Consider the following 20,766-nt stretch of genomic DNA (forward strand, 5'->3'; position numbering starts at 1 on the left):
CTTGGCTCGTAGTGAAACATTTGCAGATGTTCTCGTTTCATTAGGGGCGTGACGCCAGCAGCAAAAACGACTTTCTACGCATCAGCGTCCATAATATTCCCACTAACTGCGCCGAACTTTACTTTACAGAAGTTAATCCAATTTGTTGAGTTTTATGATGTTGAAACAGTCGAAAACCCGCAACTCGTTATCATCTGTTTGTTTTCTAAACCCTTTGAGAAAGGGTAGGAATCCGACTAGAAGTCAAATACTGCGGGCTGCTCTTAAGGTAAACGCCCCGAAATCGGAATGGAAATCGAAACTGAGAATCGAGGACTCTCACTGCGAGAGTTTTTAACCTTTGGAAAACGGGGTGTTTAAACCCATTACAAGAAGTCGCTAGGAGTCTAAGGACTACTGAAGCGAGTTCTCTGTGATGTTCGGCGCTGCGGTTGCTCTTGCGGTTGCTCTGTGAGCTACCTTTTTTCTTCTTCTCTATTGACTGGACAACACCCACGCACACTCACACACACACACGCACCCACACTCGCACAAAAGAGCATTCGCTTTGGTTGCCTTTGACAAAATTTCATGCTTTAATTTCTCAAACTGTTTGTGACATTTGCATATGGCATGCGTGTGTGTGTGTGTGTGTGTGTGCTGTGTGTGCCATGATGTGCTGGCTAATCCATGCTGAGCAACAGATAATCCCTTGCAATTGTTTGCTTGATTTGTTTGTTATGGATCTAGCTGCTGCTGCCGCTGCGGATGCTGTTGCAGTTTCTTCTGCAGAAATAGTCGCGCATCCTTTGGCATACAATTGCCACATACAATGGAACGTGCAACTGCGTCTTGCCGTAGGACTCGCCCCTTTTTGGTTACACTTTAATGCGTTCTAATGTATGTGACTTTTGCTCAGATCCTCAAAAACGCGCCTCAAACATTTTGCCGCCGCCCGTTGAAGTGACTTTGCGAAAATGTTCTATCTCTGCGTATGTGTGCGCCCATTGTCCTGCATCAATCAGCAATCATCAATCATTTCGGCTGCTCAATATAAATATTTCGGATGAAATTAGGTTAAAGGCTTGCAAAAAAGAGAGGGGCTACGGCATTTCGAACTTGTGTCATGTTGCCAGAGAATAGTCGGCAAATGTTTGCTCTGGGCCAGCATATGTGTTCCGACAGCATATCTCAGAGTGTGTCTGTACGTGCGTGTGTGTGTGTGCGTGTGCGTGTGCGTGTGTGTGTATACAATAAATTAATTATAAATGCATTAATCACTGCCAAAAACTTTGACAAATACTGACATGAGCGTTCGTCGTTCATTTCGTCTCGTCTCGTCTCGTCTCATTTCGGTTTCGGTTCGTTTTCGTTTCGTTTCGTTTTGTTTCGTTCTTTTTGCAACGGAGACGCGCGCGTGAAATGAAAACAAAAATTTAAAACACGTTTTCGCGCTTATTTCTGACTAATTTATGCGTTCGATTTGTCCGTTTGTCTGCCAACCAGAGCCAATCATTCACTTACACAGTTTACTCGTCTCAATTATACCCTGCAAAGCTCGAAACGGGGCCTACAGAGGAGTGGGGTCAATGCAATTTTTCATGCATATATAAAAGTGTACAAATATATACATATATCATTATCCAATTCCGTACCTATATTTATATTATTATATTACCGTACTCATATTTATATTATTATATTATATCACATAACACTTATGCACATTACTATCCTTATAGGTATCTGAATATCCATAGCAATACTTATATCTATATCCACATCTATACCTAATCTTATCCCTATCCATATCCACATGCATATCTATATGTTTATCCTTATCCATGTCCATGCTCAAATCTTTATTTTTTATCCCTAAATGTGCATATCTATATTTTTATCCATGTTCACAAATTTATATTTTTATCCATATCCGTAGATATATTTATGAATTTATTCTTATCCTTCTGCATTTCTATATCCTCAGCCATATCCATGTAAATATATATTTTAAATATATATTTTTATCCATATTCATAGTCATGTTAATATATATATTCTTTTCCCACTGCATATCTGTACTCCCACAATTATCCATAGCCATATTAATGTCTATATTCTCATCCCTTACTATTCTTATTCAAAGCCATATTTATGTCAATATTCTTATTCTTATCCATATCCATATTCATCTATATTTCTATACTTATCTCTATCCATATTTCTATATTTATATTTACAAACATACAATATGATTGATCCATATATATAGTAATATAGAATCAAATTGATAAATTCTGCACTCACTTTCGGCTTCTACAGGGTATCTGTTGAGTTTGTCCCATTTTTCTGGTGCACACATTCGTTGCTCGTTGTGCCAAAATGCCACAGGTTTCGGTTGCTGTTGTTGCTGGTATTTATTTTTTTTGTCCATTTCTGATTTTGATTGAAAGCCCCAGAAATTGATTTCCACCTTGCGGCATTTGGATGCTCTTTGGCATGTTTCACATTTGGCAGCTTTGTGCCGTATGCAAATGAGATCGTTGATCTGTTTTGGTATCGATTGGTGTTTTCGAAAGACATCAACGGGCAGAGCGTGCCACATAAAAACTTGAAACCAAATCATATTTGACCCTTAGGGGTCGCGCATGCCAATAATGAAAACCGAAACCGAAACCGAAACCAAAACCGAAAACAGCAAAAATATAAAATCAAATCAAATCCAAGATACAGAAATGTTAATTTCCTGCATACAAAAATATTCGTATATTCGATATATGAAAAATGTGAACCACTTGGTACAAAAGTTGAGTTTTTTCTCTTAGTTTTTATTTGTGTTGGCTGTGGGGATTTCTTTTCTGTTCAAGTTTCGCTTTGTGAACAGATTTTCCAGTTTCCAGTTTTTAGTGGCGCGAATTTGAATTTAATCAAATTAATTTGTGTGTGTCAATGTGCTTCGACATTGATAAATTGATAGATCGGATTGACTATGGCCAAACAAATTGCTCCAAAAAAGCGAAGACATTTACCATCAAATCTCTGTTTGGCTATGACAAAACATTTGTATGCTAGAAAGCTTGGCTTATTCCATATTTTATGGCCACAACCGGTTCGTAATGTTGTAAATATTGTGTGCCAGCAGCGGCTAGAACAGCTTCCGTGCGCAGCTCATCTGATGGGAGCCCATTTCCATTTCCATCTCTATTTTCATCTGCCTCACACAAAAGTTGCGCATTGTTGGGACATATGGACCAAAATTGGGCGGTCGTAAAATGAAAAAGACGCGCCTAAACACCAATTCAACAATTGTTCAACACTCTTCTATGCTTCTTCGCCTTGCTCTTTCTTCGGTCAGCTCGGTGTCTGTGGGAACCTTGGTGCCGTTGACATCACACATCGGCTCAGACTCCGACTCGAACCGATTTCAATGCGTAATTGTAACGTCTTTGTGATTGTTATTAACACCTAAAGCCGCCAAATGGACTATGAAGTTAGCCCGAACAAAGCATTCGCCTCATATGGCCGAGCTCCGTCCGTGCGTTGCTCTCCTTATGCGCGACTCTATGGAATTTCGTGAATTTATGCATAATGGATGTACATTAGATTCATAACTAAACAAATGAACTTCACATTCGAGCAACGAAACGAGGCTGTGAAATAAGTCAAGTTTCAGTTCGACTCAGTTCGGTTTGCTTGTTGTTTTTAGTGGGTCATAAATGAAAAGATTTTTCACAGCTGATTGTGAGAAATGTGAGTGTGAGTGCGAGTGCGCGCGCCTGAATGCCACAGCACTGTGGCATGATCTAGCCCAATCCCACATTCTGCCAGCTCTATAGACTTATTCCCCAAATGCCAAGTTTTCGCCTCGGGGCCTAATTGTGATCTATGCTGTGAGATGCTGTTTGTACCCTGTACCCAGCGATGGGGTAGTCTGTTACTGTGTGTGGGCGTAGCTTCTGCTGACTGAGCCAAGGATTAAGATGTAAGTTGATCATATTCCACTATTTCTGCGCTCTGCTTACCATGTATTATTTTGAATTTGATATTACAGGGCATATGTTAGTCTGTTCTTTCCTTTCTGTACACTTCATTATGAATTTTATGATGTGAGAAAGTCGCGTCGCACCAGCAATAAAAGCCCAAAGTCTGAGGACTTTAAGCTTCAAAATGGGGCGTCTCTTCAGCACCTGCAAGCAGCAAGCAGCAAACAACCTCTTACTCACTGTCTGTCTGCCAGCATCAAAGATCAGCTTGAAATGAATCATAGACCATGACTACCAAATGGTGCCACAAAGAGGCGTTCGATAATAAAGCACATGAAAATTCATAAATCAAATCGAAAAGCTGCTGCAATTCCAACTAAAATATGAATTAAATTTTCACCGCTTAAATGCAGATGGCAGCGCAGCAAATGAGTATGCGACCGTTAGATACCCATTGATTTAGTTTATTCTGATTGGGCTGCATTAAATTGATGAGCATGGCGAGACAGCAGGACTATACTCTCTCTTTCACTCTCTCTTGCTTCTTTTCTTCTTCTATCTCAGCCTCTCACGATTCCTATATCTTTATCTCTTTCACTCTGTTAGCTTTATCTTTATCTATACTAATTTCTCTTTCTGTCTCTCTCTCTTTTTCTAGTCCTCTGCCCCTGCCAACTCATCTTCTTCTGTATATTTCACACCTCTAAAGCTCGTAGAGAGTATCCAGATAATGGCCAATGCTAACGTACTTCATGTAGCTGCAGCACCTCTCCGCCTTTCTATTTAAACCGTTTACAGGGTATACCTATCCTATGCACACACACCTGTATATGCATATTTACAATTTGAAAGGTCTTTTGAGAAAATATTGTTTTAAATGTGCGCAGCGCTGAACTTGACCCAATGATATTTAGTTAGGCATTGCAGCACAGCGGCTCTGCCATATAGGCTTGATCTTGGTCCAAGAAAGTGCCACCAGCAGCAGCAGCAGCAGCACCGCCGCACCACCGCCAGTTCCCAGCTGGTTTGGCTGTTGGCTGACAAATGACTAAGGTCGTATGCGGCCTTTGTTGAGGGGCGGTTTCAGCTTGGACGGGCGGTAAGAAGGTCGATGCTGCCTCTGACTTGTCTTGACTCGACTTGACTTCAACTTGGGTTGAGCTGAGCTGCGCTGAGTTGAGTTGACTCCAAGTCTGCCTCGGATGCATCACACAACAGCTGCAAGCTGTGGCTGGGACGTCATCGCTTGACTTTAGCAGGTGTTCCGCTAGACAAAAGATGCAACAAGCAACAACAACAAATTGAAGCTGTTGATGCGCACGAATTCCGTTTTTAGCCGCAGCTTTTCGCGCGCTGTTTCCATTTTGTTGCAATAAAATTTTAATAAGATTTTTTCTTTATATATTTTATGCTAAGAATATAGAAAATATATATAAAATATCTGTCTCTGTGTGAGTGTGTGTGTGCCAGTCAATAAAGCTGAATCGTGATGCAGCTCGAACGCTGCCTCAACACTTGCCCAGTTGCCCAGTCGGCGATCGATCGGTTCGAGCTCCATTTTTGTATTGCTTTTGCATTCAGAACTCCTCCAATGCATCGGATGGCTTCATCTACGGCCATTTGTACTGGCACAATGCTTAAACGCTTAAATGCCTTATTGTTTATAGCAAATGCAAATTATTTTATTTTTTTTTATTTTTAAATGCTGTTAATGACAGTCGCAAATGCAGTTTCAGTCGATCGTCTTGAAAGAGATGCACTTTTGGGTGTGTCGTCGTTGTCTATTATAAACACTTGCAATATATACATATACCCATACTTATATATATATATATATAAGCTCGGTATCTATTAATAATGATTGCAAAATCGCAGCTTGCCACGTTTATGCGTGCTAAATTTTGTGATCAACGAGGTTCATGTAGTGAACTGCATTCGAGTTAAGTTTTTAAGTATGCAGATGCGCAACAATGTTGACTAAGGTCTAAAAGTTTCTATGAATTTAAATAAATATTTATTGAATTTAATTACTATTTTTAATATGTCTAGATCAGAGAGAACTTCTTGAGGATCACTTTAAAAATATATTTTAAAAAATACATGTATATAAAAATATTTAATTTTTATAGCTAAGAGTTTAAAGAAGAAAGAATATTGTTATTTAAAATTATATTATATTAAAATTATATTATATAAGACCAGAGTTTACAAAGCACAGATTATTTTATATATAAAGATATATAAGAATATCTAATTGGCAAAATAGAGAACTACTAATCTTCAAAGTCTGAGCTGCTCTGCTTAAAATTCTAAATATATCAAAGTTTGCTAAGTCCTTCTCACTTGATTTCTCTTCACAAATAATTTAAAAATACATTTTTTTCATTTTAAAATTAATATAAACATATCAAGCTCACAATTGACCTCGTGTATATATCATAAAAATATATATATAAATATATTTTAAGTACTTTCCGGCTGCCCAGTCAGTTAAGCGAAAGAATTCCCATAAATGTGAAACGCTGGGTTAGTGCTATAAAGTGTCTGCTCCTAACTCATACTAAATGATGATGACAGCCTAATTTCAGACATGCTGGGTAATTAAGCGAGACAAGGCTGTGGGCAGGGGATCACTCGATCGATCGATCGATCTATCTTTGGTTTTGGTATTTCGGTAGCCCTTGCAAACGCTGGTGGCCTAATGACTGTATCAAACGGCCTGCAATGGGAGATATGAAGTAATTTATGTGCCTGCTTGTTTAGCGGACACGCTGCAGCACACTTTAAGTAGCGTGTGAGTGAGCATGAAATTGCCGCAGGACTTGCCAGGATGCCAACTGTGCGCAACATATGTTCCGACTCACTGAAAATTTCCCAAAAACGAAAGAGGAAAAGCAGACGCCTAATTTCGTTAGTCTACGAGCACTTCCTAATCGCTGGCAGGAAGTTTGAACTGCGTTTTGTTTGCGCGCCTGGCTGGAAGAAAGAAAGAATTGTTGACATGTGACAGGACTTAGCCAGCAGCAACAGCAGCAGCAGCAGGCCAAACACATCTAATGCACATTTAAATAAGCCTTTTGCTGGCTTTTTGTTTGGCCTTTGTCCGTTTGTAGTTGCGGCTTGGAAATGCAGCGACTTTTCTCAGTTTGTCGCAGCGTTAAGTCGACGCACAGCGGCTTAGCCACAGCTTGGCCAATATCGGCTTGTTGGCCAGGTTCTTGAGCCTGGGCAACTCCTAATTACGCGCGTGAGCGCTCTAAATGCAGTGAGTGGGGGTTGCTTGTTTAGGCCTGGCGACTGCTAATGCCAATTGTTATTGTAATTCTCTATTTTTGATTTTTATTTAAACTACACACACAGACACCCGCACACACGACACACGCACGTCTCGCATCGCTCATCCTGCTATGATCTTTGGCTTAGACAGTTTTGTTTGCATTTTGTTGTAAATCTTTTTCTATTTTTCCCTTCTTTTTTGGCTTTTTGTGTGCGTCGATTTTAATGATGCTGTTGCCTGGCCACGCCCACTGGCCATCATAAATTTAATTTTCAAACGCTCTCGAGCCCAAGTGTTGACGGCAGCATTTGATGGGCAACGGCCACGGCAACAGCTGTTTGGCTGCCAGGACCTTGCGAAGGGCAACTGCTTGGTGTGTGGCCAGCTAATTGAGTGACCAAGCGTGAGGGTCAACAGCAGCTAAAATACAACTTAATTGCCAGTGTAGAACAAATTTGATATCGAGAAGAAATGCGCAAGCATTTTGTGGCATGATGTGGCACATGAGATAAGACTGGGTTAAAAGAGGATTCAAGAAATAAGAAATTTTCAGTTTTAACTCTGTTTGCTATGTTACGATGAGATATGCTCCAGAAACGCTGCTGATGCAGCTGGAATTTAGAAGTTTCTGGTAATATTAAATAAATGCAAGTACCAGAATCAATATTATTCATATATATATAAATATAAATGTGCGTCCTATGACAAGGCTTTCCTAGAACTATGAAGCTCATATTCAACTCAAGCTTCTTCATGGGCTTACAGAACGCATTGTGTAGGTCATCAGGTTCGTGACGAGGCATTGGAGAGCAACTATATATATATATATATATGTGCACACACACATGCTTATATATATATATTTGTAATCCGTAATAGTGCGATCATTATAATAGCATCATCGTTTATTTGCAATCATGCGGCACATTGATTAATAAACTGATTATTCATAAACCACAAGAGGCAGCTTCTTGTTAATGAGCCGTGCGATGAGTTAAGCCTGCGCTTCTATTGGAGCTTTGTAGATTGGGACTTGGGGGCTTGGGGCATTGGGGTGATAAATTTTCGTTTCGTGTGAAGTTTGATAGCTGAGGTCATGCCGTGGATTTATTTCCATAGCTCATATATCATGCGGGCCAACGAGTTATTAACGGGGCGGTAGCTAACACCTGCGTATTAGCTGAATTTCCGCATTGCTTAGCCCAAAATCAAAGACCCAAACGGCAACACAATACACAAATAGCATCCACACTGGCTGTGCCTGCGCCTGTGTCTGTGTCTGTGTCTGTGTCCGAGTCCAGTCACTGCCCCAGACATTGACCCAAAAATAAATAAATATGATGGAAACGAACGCAATGTACGAGATCCAATCAGTTATGAGCACGTTATGATATATTTTCTCTTTTTCTCCCTTCAATAATAAATCAAATGCTTTGTATATGCTGACTTGGCGTGGGAATTGAAAACAGCGAAATAGTTTTAATATTGAAAGGTGAGCAAACAGCATCAAGCAAATCAGTAATGAAAACAAAAACAACTGCCGCACAGAAACAAAAGGCTAATCAATTAGATTTCTTATCATTGTGGTGCATCAGCGATTGAAAACGAACATTTTGGGCGCCACACAACAGCGCAGAGAACGGAGCAGGTGATATTTGCTGTTCTACGAGATACCCTGGAGAGTTTAAGTAGGAGAGTGTATATATATATGAATATATACAAAAATTTAGGCAGCTGCTTCAGATAGAAATATAATGCGTGAGTCATAGAAGAAAGTGGCTTCAACTGCATTATCTGTATACAGAATTAGTTTCTAGTCTAGTCAATCTATTAGTTGAAAGCGTTAATTGCAGGGTATTCATGTTGAAAGTATTTTTCTTAAATCACGAATTTCTTGTAGGTTTTTGAAATTAATTTGTTGAATTGAAGCTGAGTAGCTGAGTCTTATGAAACGGATAGAGAAGCTTATAATTGAACTAGATAAAAATAACTGAAGGATAGAGAATGCAGACTTGTTTAAAGTATATTGAATAAGCTTATCATTTAGTGAGATGCACGAGCATATATAATGTGTAGGTAAAATGCATTATCTAAGTTTAAACTAAATTTTAAATAAGTAAAAAAAAACTAGAATTATGATATTTTTTTAAATTTGAAGAGCAAATAAACAAATGATACGCTTGCTGTGCATAAAGTACCAAAGAAATATAATAAAATGTAAGCGAAAATCAAATACAAAATCTCGACAAGCTCACTCTCATATTAATCTACATATCTACTATTAATACTATTAGTATTTGTGTTTCATTTCGTTTCATTTGCTGAAAGCATTTAGAATTCAAAGACACGCAACAAGCTCAGTCCCATTCGTATGATTGAGAATCCAATTACAAATTATTGACAGTTCGTTGTACTAATTTCATCAGAGAGAGACAGAGAGAGAGTGAGAGGGAGGGAGAGCGAGCGAAAGATCCAGATAGATAGCAAATGAGATGCCAAGGGGAGCTGCAGAAAGGGGGCTGTGGGCTCATCAATCATGTTTACAAGCAAGAAAAATCATCCAGAGAGAGACAGAATACGATCCTGCAGACACAATGCAACGAAATTATATCATGTGTTAAAAGTTATGACGGATCATCGAAGGTGTAAAGTGTCTGAGGGGTAGCAACGACCGTTTACTCTCCTCTTTTTATATACATATGGTTTTTTTTCTTTTTTTGCACAGCTTGACTTTGAAGCTGTGTGCCGCCCCTCGCTGCCCCTGTCCATCGCCAGGCAGACGCTGATCCCTGCAGCCACTTTCCAATCATTACTCATCAGAGTTGACGACGCATTGTTGATGGGATTTCCGCTTTTGAAGGTGTAGCAGCAAATACAATAAATACAACAAATACAAATATACAAATATACAAATATACAAAAAACGCCCAATCAAAACGAGCCAAACAAAAGGATCGTTCAATATTTTTGATTCCATATTGACAGCGAGGCATACAAATTGCTTGATGATGCGCCGAGTCGCTCAGTTAGCCAATCTCTGTTGTTGCCGTGGTTGTTGTTGTTGTTGTTATAAATTAGCTCAAACTTCGGATACACAACAATGCAACACGGCCATCAATCATTAAAAGCCGAACGTAGAAAAAAAGCGAAACGAAAACAAAACAAAACACATCATACAAAGTGAATGCGCAGTTCAAAGACAGTTCGCTTAACAGCCTCTAGCGATAAGTACGAATACGATTAGCGGACCAAAAACTTGGGTCAATTGGCATCTGGTTTGCTTTAAAATGCCCACTTAGTATCCAAATATGGCCAAGCTGAGCAGTTCAAATGCCAGCGCAGACTTGTTCCTAGCTGCATCTTGAAGCCTTCATCTTCATGGCATCTAACCTTAATTGACTTTACGCAAGAATTGATGAAGAAGACGCTGCAGATGCTTACGGACGAAAAAAAAACGAAAAACTAGAAAATTATCATGCATTGTCTATCGTTTGGGCTGTCAAAGCTCAATATCTGTGACTATCAATTGTTTTCACATCTGAGTTATCTTTTTAATTTCGCGCAACGCGCAACGCTCCATGCCTCCATGCTACATAATTTCAACTTGCAGTTGGCCTGACCCGGGTCAAAGTTGAGAGTGCCATGTGTGTGTGTGTGTGAGCTACAACACACTGCTGCTGCTGTTGTTGTTGCTATTATTGCCGGACTAGACCAGGCAGAGTGCCCACATTCAGCGCTGGCCATGTGTGTAAGCGTATGTCGCGTGTTTCATTAAGGCGACAAACAACAAACCTCAACAGCACAGACCCAGCCAGACCCGGCCTCAGATTTCCAGCGATGATCATCGTCGTCGTCGACGTCGTCGTCGGGCATATTGTGACCTCAAAAATTGCTAAAAAATAACGAACGTGCGGTAAAAGCGTCGCCAAAGGAACACTACAAATATTTTCTGTGTGTCCTTAACTCTGCTTAAGCAAATTGTTCATTTTTATTGAAATATTTTTAAATAGAAACTTCAAGCATGTTTAAATTGTTTAAATATATATATACATTTAATATTATTTTTTTATATTTTTCATAATTCTTATAAAACTATTTCTTATATTAGAAAATCTAGAAAATCTCATAAATTCATTTTTGTAAGCTTTTATTATTTAAACATATTTTTTTGTACATCTTCCAAGCTTCGATTTTAATTTGGAAAATGTTCTCAGATATTCGTTAAAAATATAGAATAATTGTTTATATCTCCATAGTTTTTGAGTTTATTGCTTATGTATATTTCTTATATGAATTTCAATTACGCATGTTCATAAATGTATTTTGCTATCAATTTTTTATAGCAGATTTTCAGCTATTTCTTAAAAGACATAATTTATTTTTATATATTCAGATTTTTTTTGGGATATTGTTTGTTTCAATTATCTTTATTAATTTCAACAAAAATATCTTAAATTAGTTTTTGTATTATTTTTTTTTAGCATCATTTAAACATTTGCCGTTGTGTGTATTTTTATTAATGATTTTAATTTATCATATCTCATATCAACAAATTTTTAATAGACTTAATTATATTTTATATTATTTTGCATTTAGTTTGCTAAGTTTTTTTATATTTTTTTGTCAATTCAGAAGAGTTTAAAAATATAAATATATATATATTGTTAATAAACATATTATTAATAAATATTTTATTATATTTTTTGTGCATTTGTATAAGTTCTTTTCATCTCTTTAAATCAAGAGTTAGACAGTCTAAATATCTCTTTAAGAACTCTGTTAGCTGCCCAGTTAGTCAACACAATTTCATAAGCTTCTATAATATTTCGCGCAGTGCACACTTACTGCTTCAGATGGAGTCAAGCCGCAGAGATGGCCCGGCTAAAGCGGCTGGGGCAGCCTCCCAGTTTTTGGCTGTGGCCTGGTGTGTGTGTAGTTACGATGCGCATTGTAGACGCGATGTGCCACACCTGTTTCATGTTGCAGGCTCTGGCTGAGGTTGAGCCTGAGACTTCACGGACAACGGCCAACGGACGGCGCACTGCGGCCAGCAGAACCAGCCGCTCAGCCAAGCAGCCTTGTGAGAATATTTTTTTAGGCTGCCGCCGTGTGTGTGCACAACAATTTTTTGGTCTCTAACTGACCTTAGAGCTGTTTCTGTTGCTGTTGCTGTTGCAGTTGCAGTTGTTCTGCTTGTTGTTGCAACGCATTTCTTTTACTGCTAGGCGGTGTTGGTGGCTGATAATGATGGACTGTATTAACCGTTAGCCAACTGGCTGGCTGCCTGGCTAGCTGGCTGACTGGCTGGCTGGCCGTACGACAAGCGTTGGCAATCAGTGGACATTTTGATATTTTGTTTTTCTTTTTTTTTATGCTTGTGTGTCTTACTTGGTTTTTGGGAAAAGAGATTTTATTCACAGGCCCCCCAGACGCTTTCACTCATCGAGTTTCCAATCCCTACCCTACGCCAAACAATTTGAACTTGTCAAGGCTAATCAGTTTTCCTTTCATTTAGCCAGACGTCTGCGACACCGACGTTGATGCATGGCCATGTCAGCGAGCCGCAGCTCAGCCAACGATCACCAGCAACAACAATCAGTTAGTCAGACCACTCGCAGCTCTTTGTCGCAATTATCAAAAAGCGCGCAAATTTTCACACGCGGCCTATCATGGCGAATAGTTAGCCAAGGCATCTGAGTTGTCCACACATCAGCACTAATTACGGCTCATTATAGTGACCAAAGTGTAGCATGTTGTCAGCTAGAGAGGACAACAGCCGCAGCAGCCCCGCTGACGATCAACGACAACAACCAGCGACAACGACGAGTGGCAACAATTACAAGCTGCAACGGGCGCAACTTGACTCAACAGCTTTGAACCGAACTCCAGTTGCACTTAAACACAAAATGTTGCTTAAGAGAGTTATTATATTAAGAGTATTATATGCAGATGGAAAGCGTAGTTGAGAAGTGTCATTAATATGTGATTCAAATGGTTAGTCAAGAGTATTGCGATCAAAGCATTTAAAATAATCTAAATAAATATTCATCAACTTGGTATATATGGTATATATTCAGACTCTGTGTGATCATATCTTAAAGCAATGAAATTGGTCGACCTAAATAACATATTATTGAAGTGCCTATCTCGCATGGAAAGGTCTGAAGAAATTCCATAGAATTTGACTCCAAATTTCGCATAATTTCTGAACTTAAGTTTAGTGCAAAGTTACGAAAGGGAAAGCTCGATTTATAGAATCAAGCTAAGAAGTTCAAGAAGCAATGCTTAAGTGGTATTTAGATCATGTCCTTTACTATACTTCGAGTCAATTCCTAGATATTTCTCTTATGAAAAGAAAGACAATTTTTCCTACTTAAGTTCTTATTCCATCTGAACTCAACATTTACTTCATTACCACATTTTTTTTATCATATAAAGAAGATTATTTTAATTTTTTTAGCCAAGCCCCTTGACTATCCTTTTCCTCCACCTCCTCCTTTTCCTTTTCGCACTCATATAACATCAGTCTAAACCTTTCAGAATCTATTCTTTTAGAATTACAAGCTGCTTGCCTAAGTGTAAGGCCTCCATTTAAGTCTTAGACTAACGCGACTCGTGGCGCTAGACTGCGATGGAGTGAGGCAGAGAGCGAGAGAGAGAGAGATCTGAGGCAGACATCTAAACACCTGACAGTTGTTGGCGAGTGTTGGCGCTACAATGTGACCAGCAGACAGTTGGTCAGATTGCTTGTTGTCGCTGTTGTTGTGGCCGTCTCGGAACGTTTTGTCTGGCTAACCATTTTTGGCAATGATGGAGACGACGACGCCAGGTCTGAGATCTAACTACATTAATTGAAAGTTACGAAGAGAACGCGCTTCGATTGCAACACGCAAAAAAGCAACAAATTTGTATGGCCCCAGAAATTCTGTTGCATAGATAAAAGCCAAAAGTGTCATCCGAACAATTAAATGCTTCAGCAACAACATGAGAAACACTTGAACCTGTTGTTTGTTTAAGAAAACAAAAACTCAAGCAACAAATGTCAAATGGAGTTGAAGAGCCAAGCGAGCCGAGTCTACAATTAGCTTCACTTGCAGACGATGCCCAAGTCTTGCTGCTAAGTGTATGTATCAATTGTGTGATACTCTCACTTGAAAATTTATAAAGTTATTGTTGCGCTCGATCGAAAAACACTTGGGAAATCGTTCAACATTCGAAATATCGGCAAGAAACCCTTGAAAACAGTTAAAATCGAAGAAGAAGACGCAGGTGGAGTGGAGCAGTCGACGTAGACACTGCTTGCTGATCGTAGAGTCATCATCGCTTGTTTGGAGCTCGTTCAAAGTTCGTGTCAACATCATCAATTTTGATCAATATGTATTGCCCATCGAAGCCGTGAGTGTTGGCTCTGTGGCTTGTGAGAGAGCTGCCCTGCCATTTAAACGTTCCACTCGCTCCCAGTTCCACTTGCACAACCCACTTCCACTCCCACTCCCACTGCCATGGGGCAACGATCGTGTTTGGTTCGTCTATGATCGTCATATAGTCGACAAAAATATGGTAAATTACAATTATTAGGCATTTGGCTTGTTTGTTTATTGATCGCCGTATTGAGGTTATACACTAAATGATACATCGAACGAGCGAGCGAGCGAGCGAGCGATCGATCGATCGATCGATCGGCCGATAGAGCGATCGAATGATTGCTGATCGTTCAATTGGCCCGAACGCTCGGACACCAAGTGAAATCTTTTGCCAAGATGTATGAAAATTGCTGACTAAATGGCTGCCATAAGACACGATCATTTTTAGGCTGATCACTGGTCACACTGATCGCTGATCACTTTCTACGGCTAAGAGTGGATAACCTGATCGCATTGGTGACATATGCAACGCTTGCCCAACTGACTGGCTGACCTAGCTCTTAGCAATTATCATCTTCAGCCATGATCAATGCTGCGCAGTGCCCGATTCAAGAGCCTGTCCAAGTTCAAGTCTAGTTAAGTGACGCCCTAAGGCAAAGACGAGCGACCCTGTTTAAGTTTATAAAAACTCATTATAATGTCTTATAAATGCACTTGTATCAAGTGGGATTTCTTGATTGCCGTAGCATCCACAGTTTCGCTCTGCACTGATCCGTTTTGCTTTGCTCTTTTTGCTCTGTGTCTTTGATCTCCGTTGTTGTTGTTGTTGTTGTTGCGGTTGCTGTTGGTGTTGTGTTGCAGCAACTGCAGTCGCTTGAGCCGAGCTTGGGCTCCCATGCTCCTCAGCGTCATCGTTGGACTTAGACACATAGTTCGCTCAAGATCATAACATGACCTTTTGACTGGCAGTGATTTCTACGCCCACGCGTATAAACCAGACCCAACAGCAACAACAACACAAACAACAACAACAATGAGTCTGGTTAACTTTTGCTGTGGCTTTTGTGGTTTATGTATGTTTATGGAAAATGGGTTATGAGATATTTCTTCCTTTTATCTTTGGCCATTTCTATTTGACCATGGGAAATAAAGTTTTTTTCGTGTAAGAGATCAGAGACTCTCAGGTAGGTAGGTTGTACCTTCTTAATCGAGTTGCATTCTTTAGGCACAGCGAAGGACGTTCCGCATCTGACACCTACGCATTTTGCCTCTCCACTCTTTGATCCAGTTGATAAAGCAAACCTGCCTGACTTGTTGCTGCCCAAGGAACTTATTTGCATAGCTAACGAATCCCACTAATCAATAAACAGTTAACGGGGCTGGCCCATTGTCTCAAAGCCTTTAATGTATTCAAATGTCTATTTGTGTAAGCCATTTTCGTATATTTTTAGGGGTGTACGAACCTTCCAAAGTAACAGACAATGGGCGATGCGCACGCGAAGCGCTCCTGACTGCATTAACCCACTGCGCGTGGAGTGCAAGGACTTTTTGCCCCTCACAGTCATTGAGGAAGTTATTCCATGCACTTGCATGGGGTATACAGATTTTGTCAGCCTATATGGAACGGAGGTGACACTGGAGTATGCCTTATGCTCCCCTTGGAAGGGAGGAGAGTTGAATTACTATAGCTGACTTCATTAATTTCAACTGAATTTTCTTTGACTTCAAGTAGCAAAGAAATATATAGAAAGGGTATCCAACTATCCTCGACCTGCCCATGACATTTTTGCCGTTTGTTTACACGTGCCACGTTGCCAGGGCGACGTTTTGCTGGGCATTCCAATGCAAAACAAATCGAATTTTGCTTCAGTGTCGCGAGTTTGATGGAATTTCGTTGAGTTGCTCGCATTTAGTGTTTGCCTTAGCCTTGCCCCGTGGTGGTGTCCATCTCAAGTGTGGTGTGCCGTGACGTCAATTGTGTGTGTGTCTAAGTGGCTGACCTCAGTTGTCAGTTGTCAGGTGCAATGAACTAAGTGAATAGACATGATTACGGGTCCGGAAGCAAGACAAACGCATAGGTTGTTGGACTTAAAGAAGCAGCAATGGGCTAAAGAGCGAGGTGGGTGCAGCGTGTCCGAAATGATAGCAGCTCTTAAGTGTTATACTCTTCTTCTATTTGCAGAGGAAATCGCGCGCATGGATGAGATGTACCATCATCAGCACACTTCATCGACGTCGCACCATAAGATTGAACGCACCTCCATACGCACCTACTACTCCAATCTGGATCTCAGTCAAACCTCATCGAATCAGACCTCCAGCCATGCCCGCCAGCCGCCCGCGCAGCCCATGCAGCTGATTGTGCGTCCACAGCCCGCCGCGGACTATCGCCAAGTGCAGCGGCAACGCAGCGAGGACTATATGAATCAAGTGGAGCGCTACATAGACGAGCTGGACGTGGACGCCGATGCGGACTTTGAGGATGATGAATTGCTGTACAGACGACAGCGACGAGGCAGCTATGCGCCTGGCATGTCCGAGCGGCCACTGCAGCTGCAGGCGCCGCCTGGACGCTACGTGGAGCTGGTGCCCACTTCGTTGCAAACGGCCAAGGGCCGCATGCAACATCCCCAGCAGCAGCAGCAGAGGCTAAGAAGTCCCAGCTTGCCCACAATCAGGCAGCGGGAGTATGCGGGAAGAAGGCAGCACGACCAACAGCAGCAGCAGCAGCAGCAGCAGCAGCTAAAAGCGGCCAATCAACTTGGCCAAGTCAATGGCAACGTGAAGGGAACAAACATTGATCCCGGCAACGCTAACATGCCACATCGATTAAACAATCCGAATGCGAGCCAAGCGCCAGCCGGTTGCCAGGAAGAGGACACTTCTGGCTATCTGAGCGATACGCCCAAGAACACACACACGCCCGACATTTGGTATAACGACGCAGCCAGTCAAAATGGGAGCATTAGTGGCATGGGCAGCGCCAGCCAGGCCGAGGAGAGCGTTGGCAACACAAGACGTTTGAGGCGATCGATACAGGCGCCAGCCATACCCATGCAAATGCCCATGCCCCAGACCCTGCCCACGCCCACGCCCACAGTGGGCGCCCAAGCATCCAAGCCCTCGCGTCGCGGGCCCGCACAGCGCCACAGCTATGAGCCGTTGGCAGCCGATGGCTACCTGGCAGACGGGTGAGTAAGCCACATCTTAAGTGTAACTAAGTTCAAATGGAAGCTAATGGCTCTCTCCACTTGAACAGCTGTTGCTATTTGCCAGCTCCGTCCACGTCCTCGAACATGAGCCTCAGTCGCGATGTATCCACATCGAACACGTACCAGGTGCACATCAGCAATGCCTCCGAGCAGGGCGACTACTATGTGCACGAGCGGGATCGTGAGCGCGCCCGCTGGGCCAACTACAACGTGCAGCAGCAGGTGGCGGTGCCAGCGCCGGGCTGGCTAAATCGCGGCGTGCACGATCTCAAGGACAGCGAGGACGATGCGCAGTCGGTGCAATCCTCCTCAACCTATCTGCGCGGCCAGAATGCGCCTCTCGACGCACAGACGCTGGCCGAGCGCATGGACAAGCGGCGGAAGGCCGCGGAGTACCATAACGCGATCAAGAAGCAGCTGCACGAGCGCGAGCTCATACGCAAGTGGGAGCAGGAGCGCCATAGGCAGGAGGAGCAGCTGGAGGAGCAGCGTATGCGACGGCAAAAGCAACTGGAGCAGGAGCGACTGGAGTACGAGCGGCATCAGATGCAGGAGCGCGAAGAGGCGCAGAGGAAGAAGCAGCAGGTGATGCTGGATGCCATTGCCAAGGCGGAGGTTGCGGCCAAAATAGAGAAGCAAAAGAAACGTAAAAATCGTGAGCGAAGTCAGAGTCAGGAGCAGTCCGAAAAGCCAGAGCTGCTGCAGGTGCTCTCCGTGGAAGAGGAAGAGGAAGGCGCTGTGAAGGAGCAGTTGGAGAATGGCGTGAATCAAGAGGACACGCAGAGCCACACGCCACGCGCCGCGGCGCCACAGGCAGCAGCAGCCACGCAACCAGCTCTGGTCACCGAGGAGAAAGTGCTCATTGGCACGCCCATCAATCTGCGCCGCACCATAGCCAAGCCCATCAAGCAGCCAGCCCCAGAGGCAGCCAATGAGCCCGCTGTGAAAGCCAAGGTTAAGCCGAAAAATTCTGGCGAGGAGAAGGAAAACTTGGCGCTGCTCATGCAGCCAGCCACGTTGATTCCGTTGCCCGTGACCACTGACATATTTGGACTACAGAATGCCATAGGAAATCTGCAGATTGCCACCTACTTTATGCAGCAGCCGCAGGTGAAGCCGCCGGCGAGCACAGAGCAGTGCTACTCCAAGGCAACCATGACACAGCGCACAGAGACTTCCATCTGCACAGAGGATGGCTATCAGGCGGAAAAGGAGGAGGAGGACGAGGAGCCGCTGCATACGGCGCGGTCGGGGCGCACAGCTCTTGAGACTGCCAGCGGCTGCTTCTCGCCCGATTCGCTGGAGGTGAACATTGCGCCAGTGCCAGCCGAGCAGGACAAGCTGGCGCTCATACCCGTAAAGTCGCCTCGGCCAGCCAACGAGTCAGCGAGCAGGCAGCGCAGTGGGGGCTCACTGCAAGCGGATGTGGAGACTCAGACGGAGCTGCCGCTCAACTGCGATCTCTGTCTATTCCACGACAACTTCTACAAGGTGCTGCTGAAGCGCGAGGTGTCCACCACAACCACAACGCAAACATCGAAGACACAAACGCAGCCTGCCCAGGAGTCAGCAGCGGAGAAGGATCACGAGACAACGACAACCACCACAACGACGACAACGACCACATTCAAGGCGAAGACAAAGGACAAAGACAAGGACAAGAACAAGAAGAATCACAGCAAGGACAAGGATGCCAACAAAATGGACGACCGTCCCAAGTGGGGCGTCAATCGGCCAGTGGTGCAGTATGTCAAGGCCAGCGACCGAGATCCCTTCTGTCTGCGCAAAAAGAAGAATCATGTGGCCATAGCCAAGCCGCCGCGCTCTCAATCAATGGACTCGCGTCTGGACACCGTTGTGGTGCTGCCCGCGGATCAGCTGTGCCAGGACGATGGCCAGGCACTCATCAGCACTGCTCAGGAAGAGGAAGGCTTTCTGCTCAAGGCTCGCAACGTCTGCACCGAAATTTTGCCCATCAAAACGGATGAAAAGGGACGAATTTTCCTAAACTTTCGGGAGGCCAGTGCCATAATGAACGAGGACGAAATAAAGGATAAGTTGCGGCAGAAATACTTCAACTTCGGGCGCATTCTGCCACGACGCAGCTGGGCCTCGGCCACGCAGCACGGTCTGCCTTTCAGTGTGACCGCAGCCACAGCCACAGCGCCGCCAGCCACACTCACGGTGGGCGACTTGGCGGACGATTAAGCATTAGAATTCTTAACTTACACCAAAATATATTTCTACCAGAGGCACCAGCAAATAATAGATTTTTTTAAAAACTCAAAAATACGGATTAATTGGAAAACGCACAAAAAAAAGATGAAAATATAATGAAGAAGTAGCAGACGAAAGTGAAGTGGAAATTTTCATGCGATTCGATTGGGTAGACAGACCCAAGGAGTAAGGTCTTTGAAGAAGAAGCAGAATGTCTTGAAATGTCTTCATTTAAGTGAAAGTAAAGAGCTTTTGGCTTGCACTTCTGCAAATATTTTTATTTACAGAGCAGAGCGTGAAAGCTCAGACGGCTAAAGCTTTCGGCAGCCAAGTCATAGCGAAAGGAACTTCAGAGCTTTCGCTGCATAGGGCTTTGGGTGTCTGCGTGTCTGCGTGTCGGCAGCTTAGCAACATCTATTAGCAACATTGTTGCCAGGTTAACGCTGAAAGCTACAAATCACAAAGATGCTGGCTTATTGTTCATGGTAAGTTAGCGCTCACACACGCTTCGATCGGCGAACAGCCTTGTGCCCATGTCCAGGTTGAGGTCTCCAGGTCTCAGTCTCAGTCTCAGTCTCAGTTGCAGTTGGCAATCCCAGCTCGACTCGTTCGTGTTACACTTTCACAGAACTCAAAATGTCGTATTTCACGCAGTTTTACGAGCGTTCGCGTAAATTTATGCGAAAAATCGTAAATAATAAGCCGAAGGCATAGTCTATAGCATCATATATAGG

General features: G+C 42.8%; 1 protein-coding gene across 1 annotated transcript; it reads left to right on the plus strand.

Moving 5' to 3' along the window:
• The first annotated feature begins 16,619 nt into the window (after window positions 1–16,619).
• Window positions 16,620–20,123, plus strand: LOC111605718. The gene is made up of 4 exons (XM_030224949.1): window positions 16,620–16,722; window positions 16,786–17,292; window positions 17,365–17,794; window positions 17,863–20,123. The coding sequence occupies exons 1-4, from the start codon at window positions 16,647–16,649 to the stop codon at window positions 20,021–20,023; spliced, it is 3,174 nt and encodes a 1,057-aa protein (XP_030080809.1). The 5' UTR covers window positions 16,620–16,646; the 3' UTR covers window positions 20,024–20,123.
• Window positions 20,124–20,766: the final 643 nt, after the last annotated feature.

The sequence above is a fragment of the Drosophila hydei genome, unplaced genomic scaffold (assembly GCF_003285905.1).
Source record: "Drosophila hydei strain 15085-1641.00,03,60 unplaced genomic scaffold, DhydRS2 tig00000001-arrow-pilon, whole genome shotgun sequence".
Lineage (NCBI taxonomy): Eukaryota > Metazoa > Arthropoda > Insecta > Diptera > Drosophilidae > Drosophila > Drosophila hydei.

Bases quoted from the DNA above. Each gene is read 5' to 3' on its own strand.
- LOC111605718 (XM_030224949.1), top strand. From the start codon at position 16,647: ATGATTACGGGTCCGGAAGCAAGACAAACGCATAGGTTGTTGGACTTA. The intron at 16,723-16,785 runs GTGGGTGCAGCG...TTCTATTTGCAG, and splicing joins GCAATGGGCTAAAGAGCGAG to AGGAAATCGCGCGCATGGAT. The intron at 17,795-17,862 runs GTGAGTAAGCCA...CCACTTGAACAG, and splicing joins GATGGCTACCTGGCAGACGG to CTGTTGCTATTTGCCAGCTC.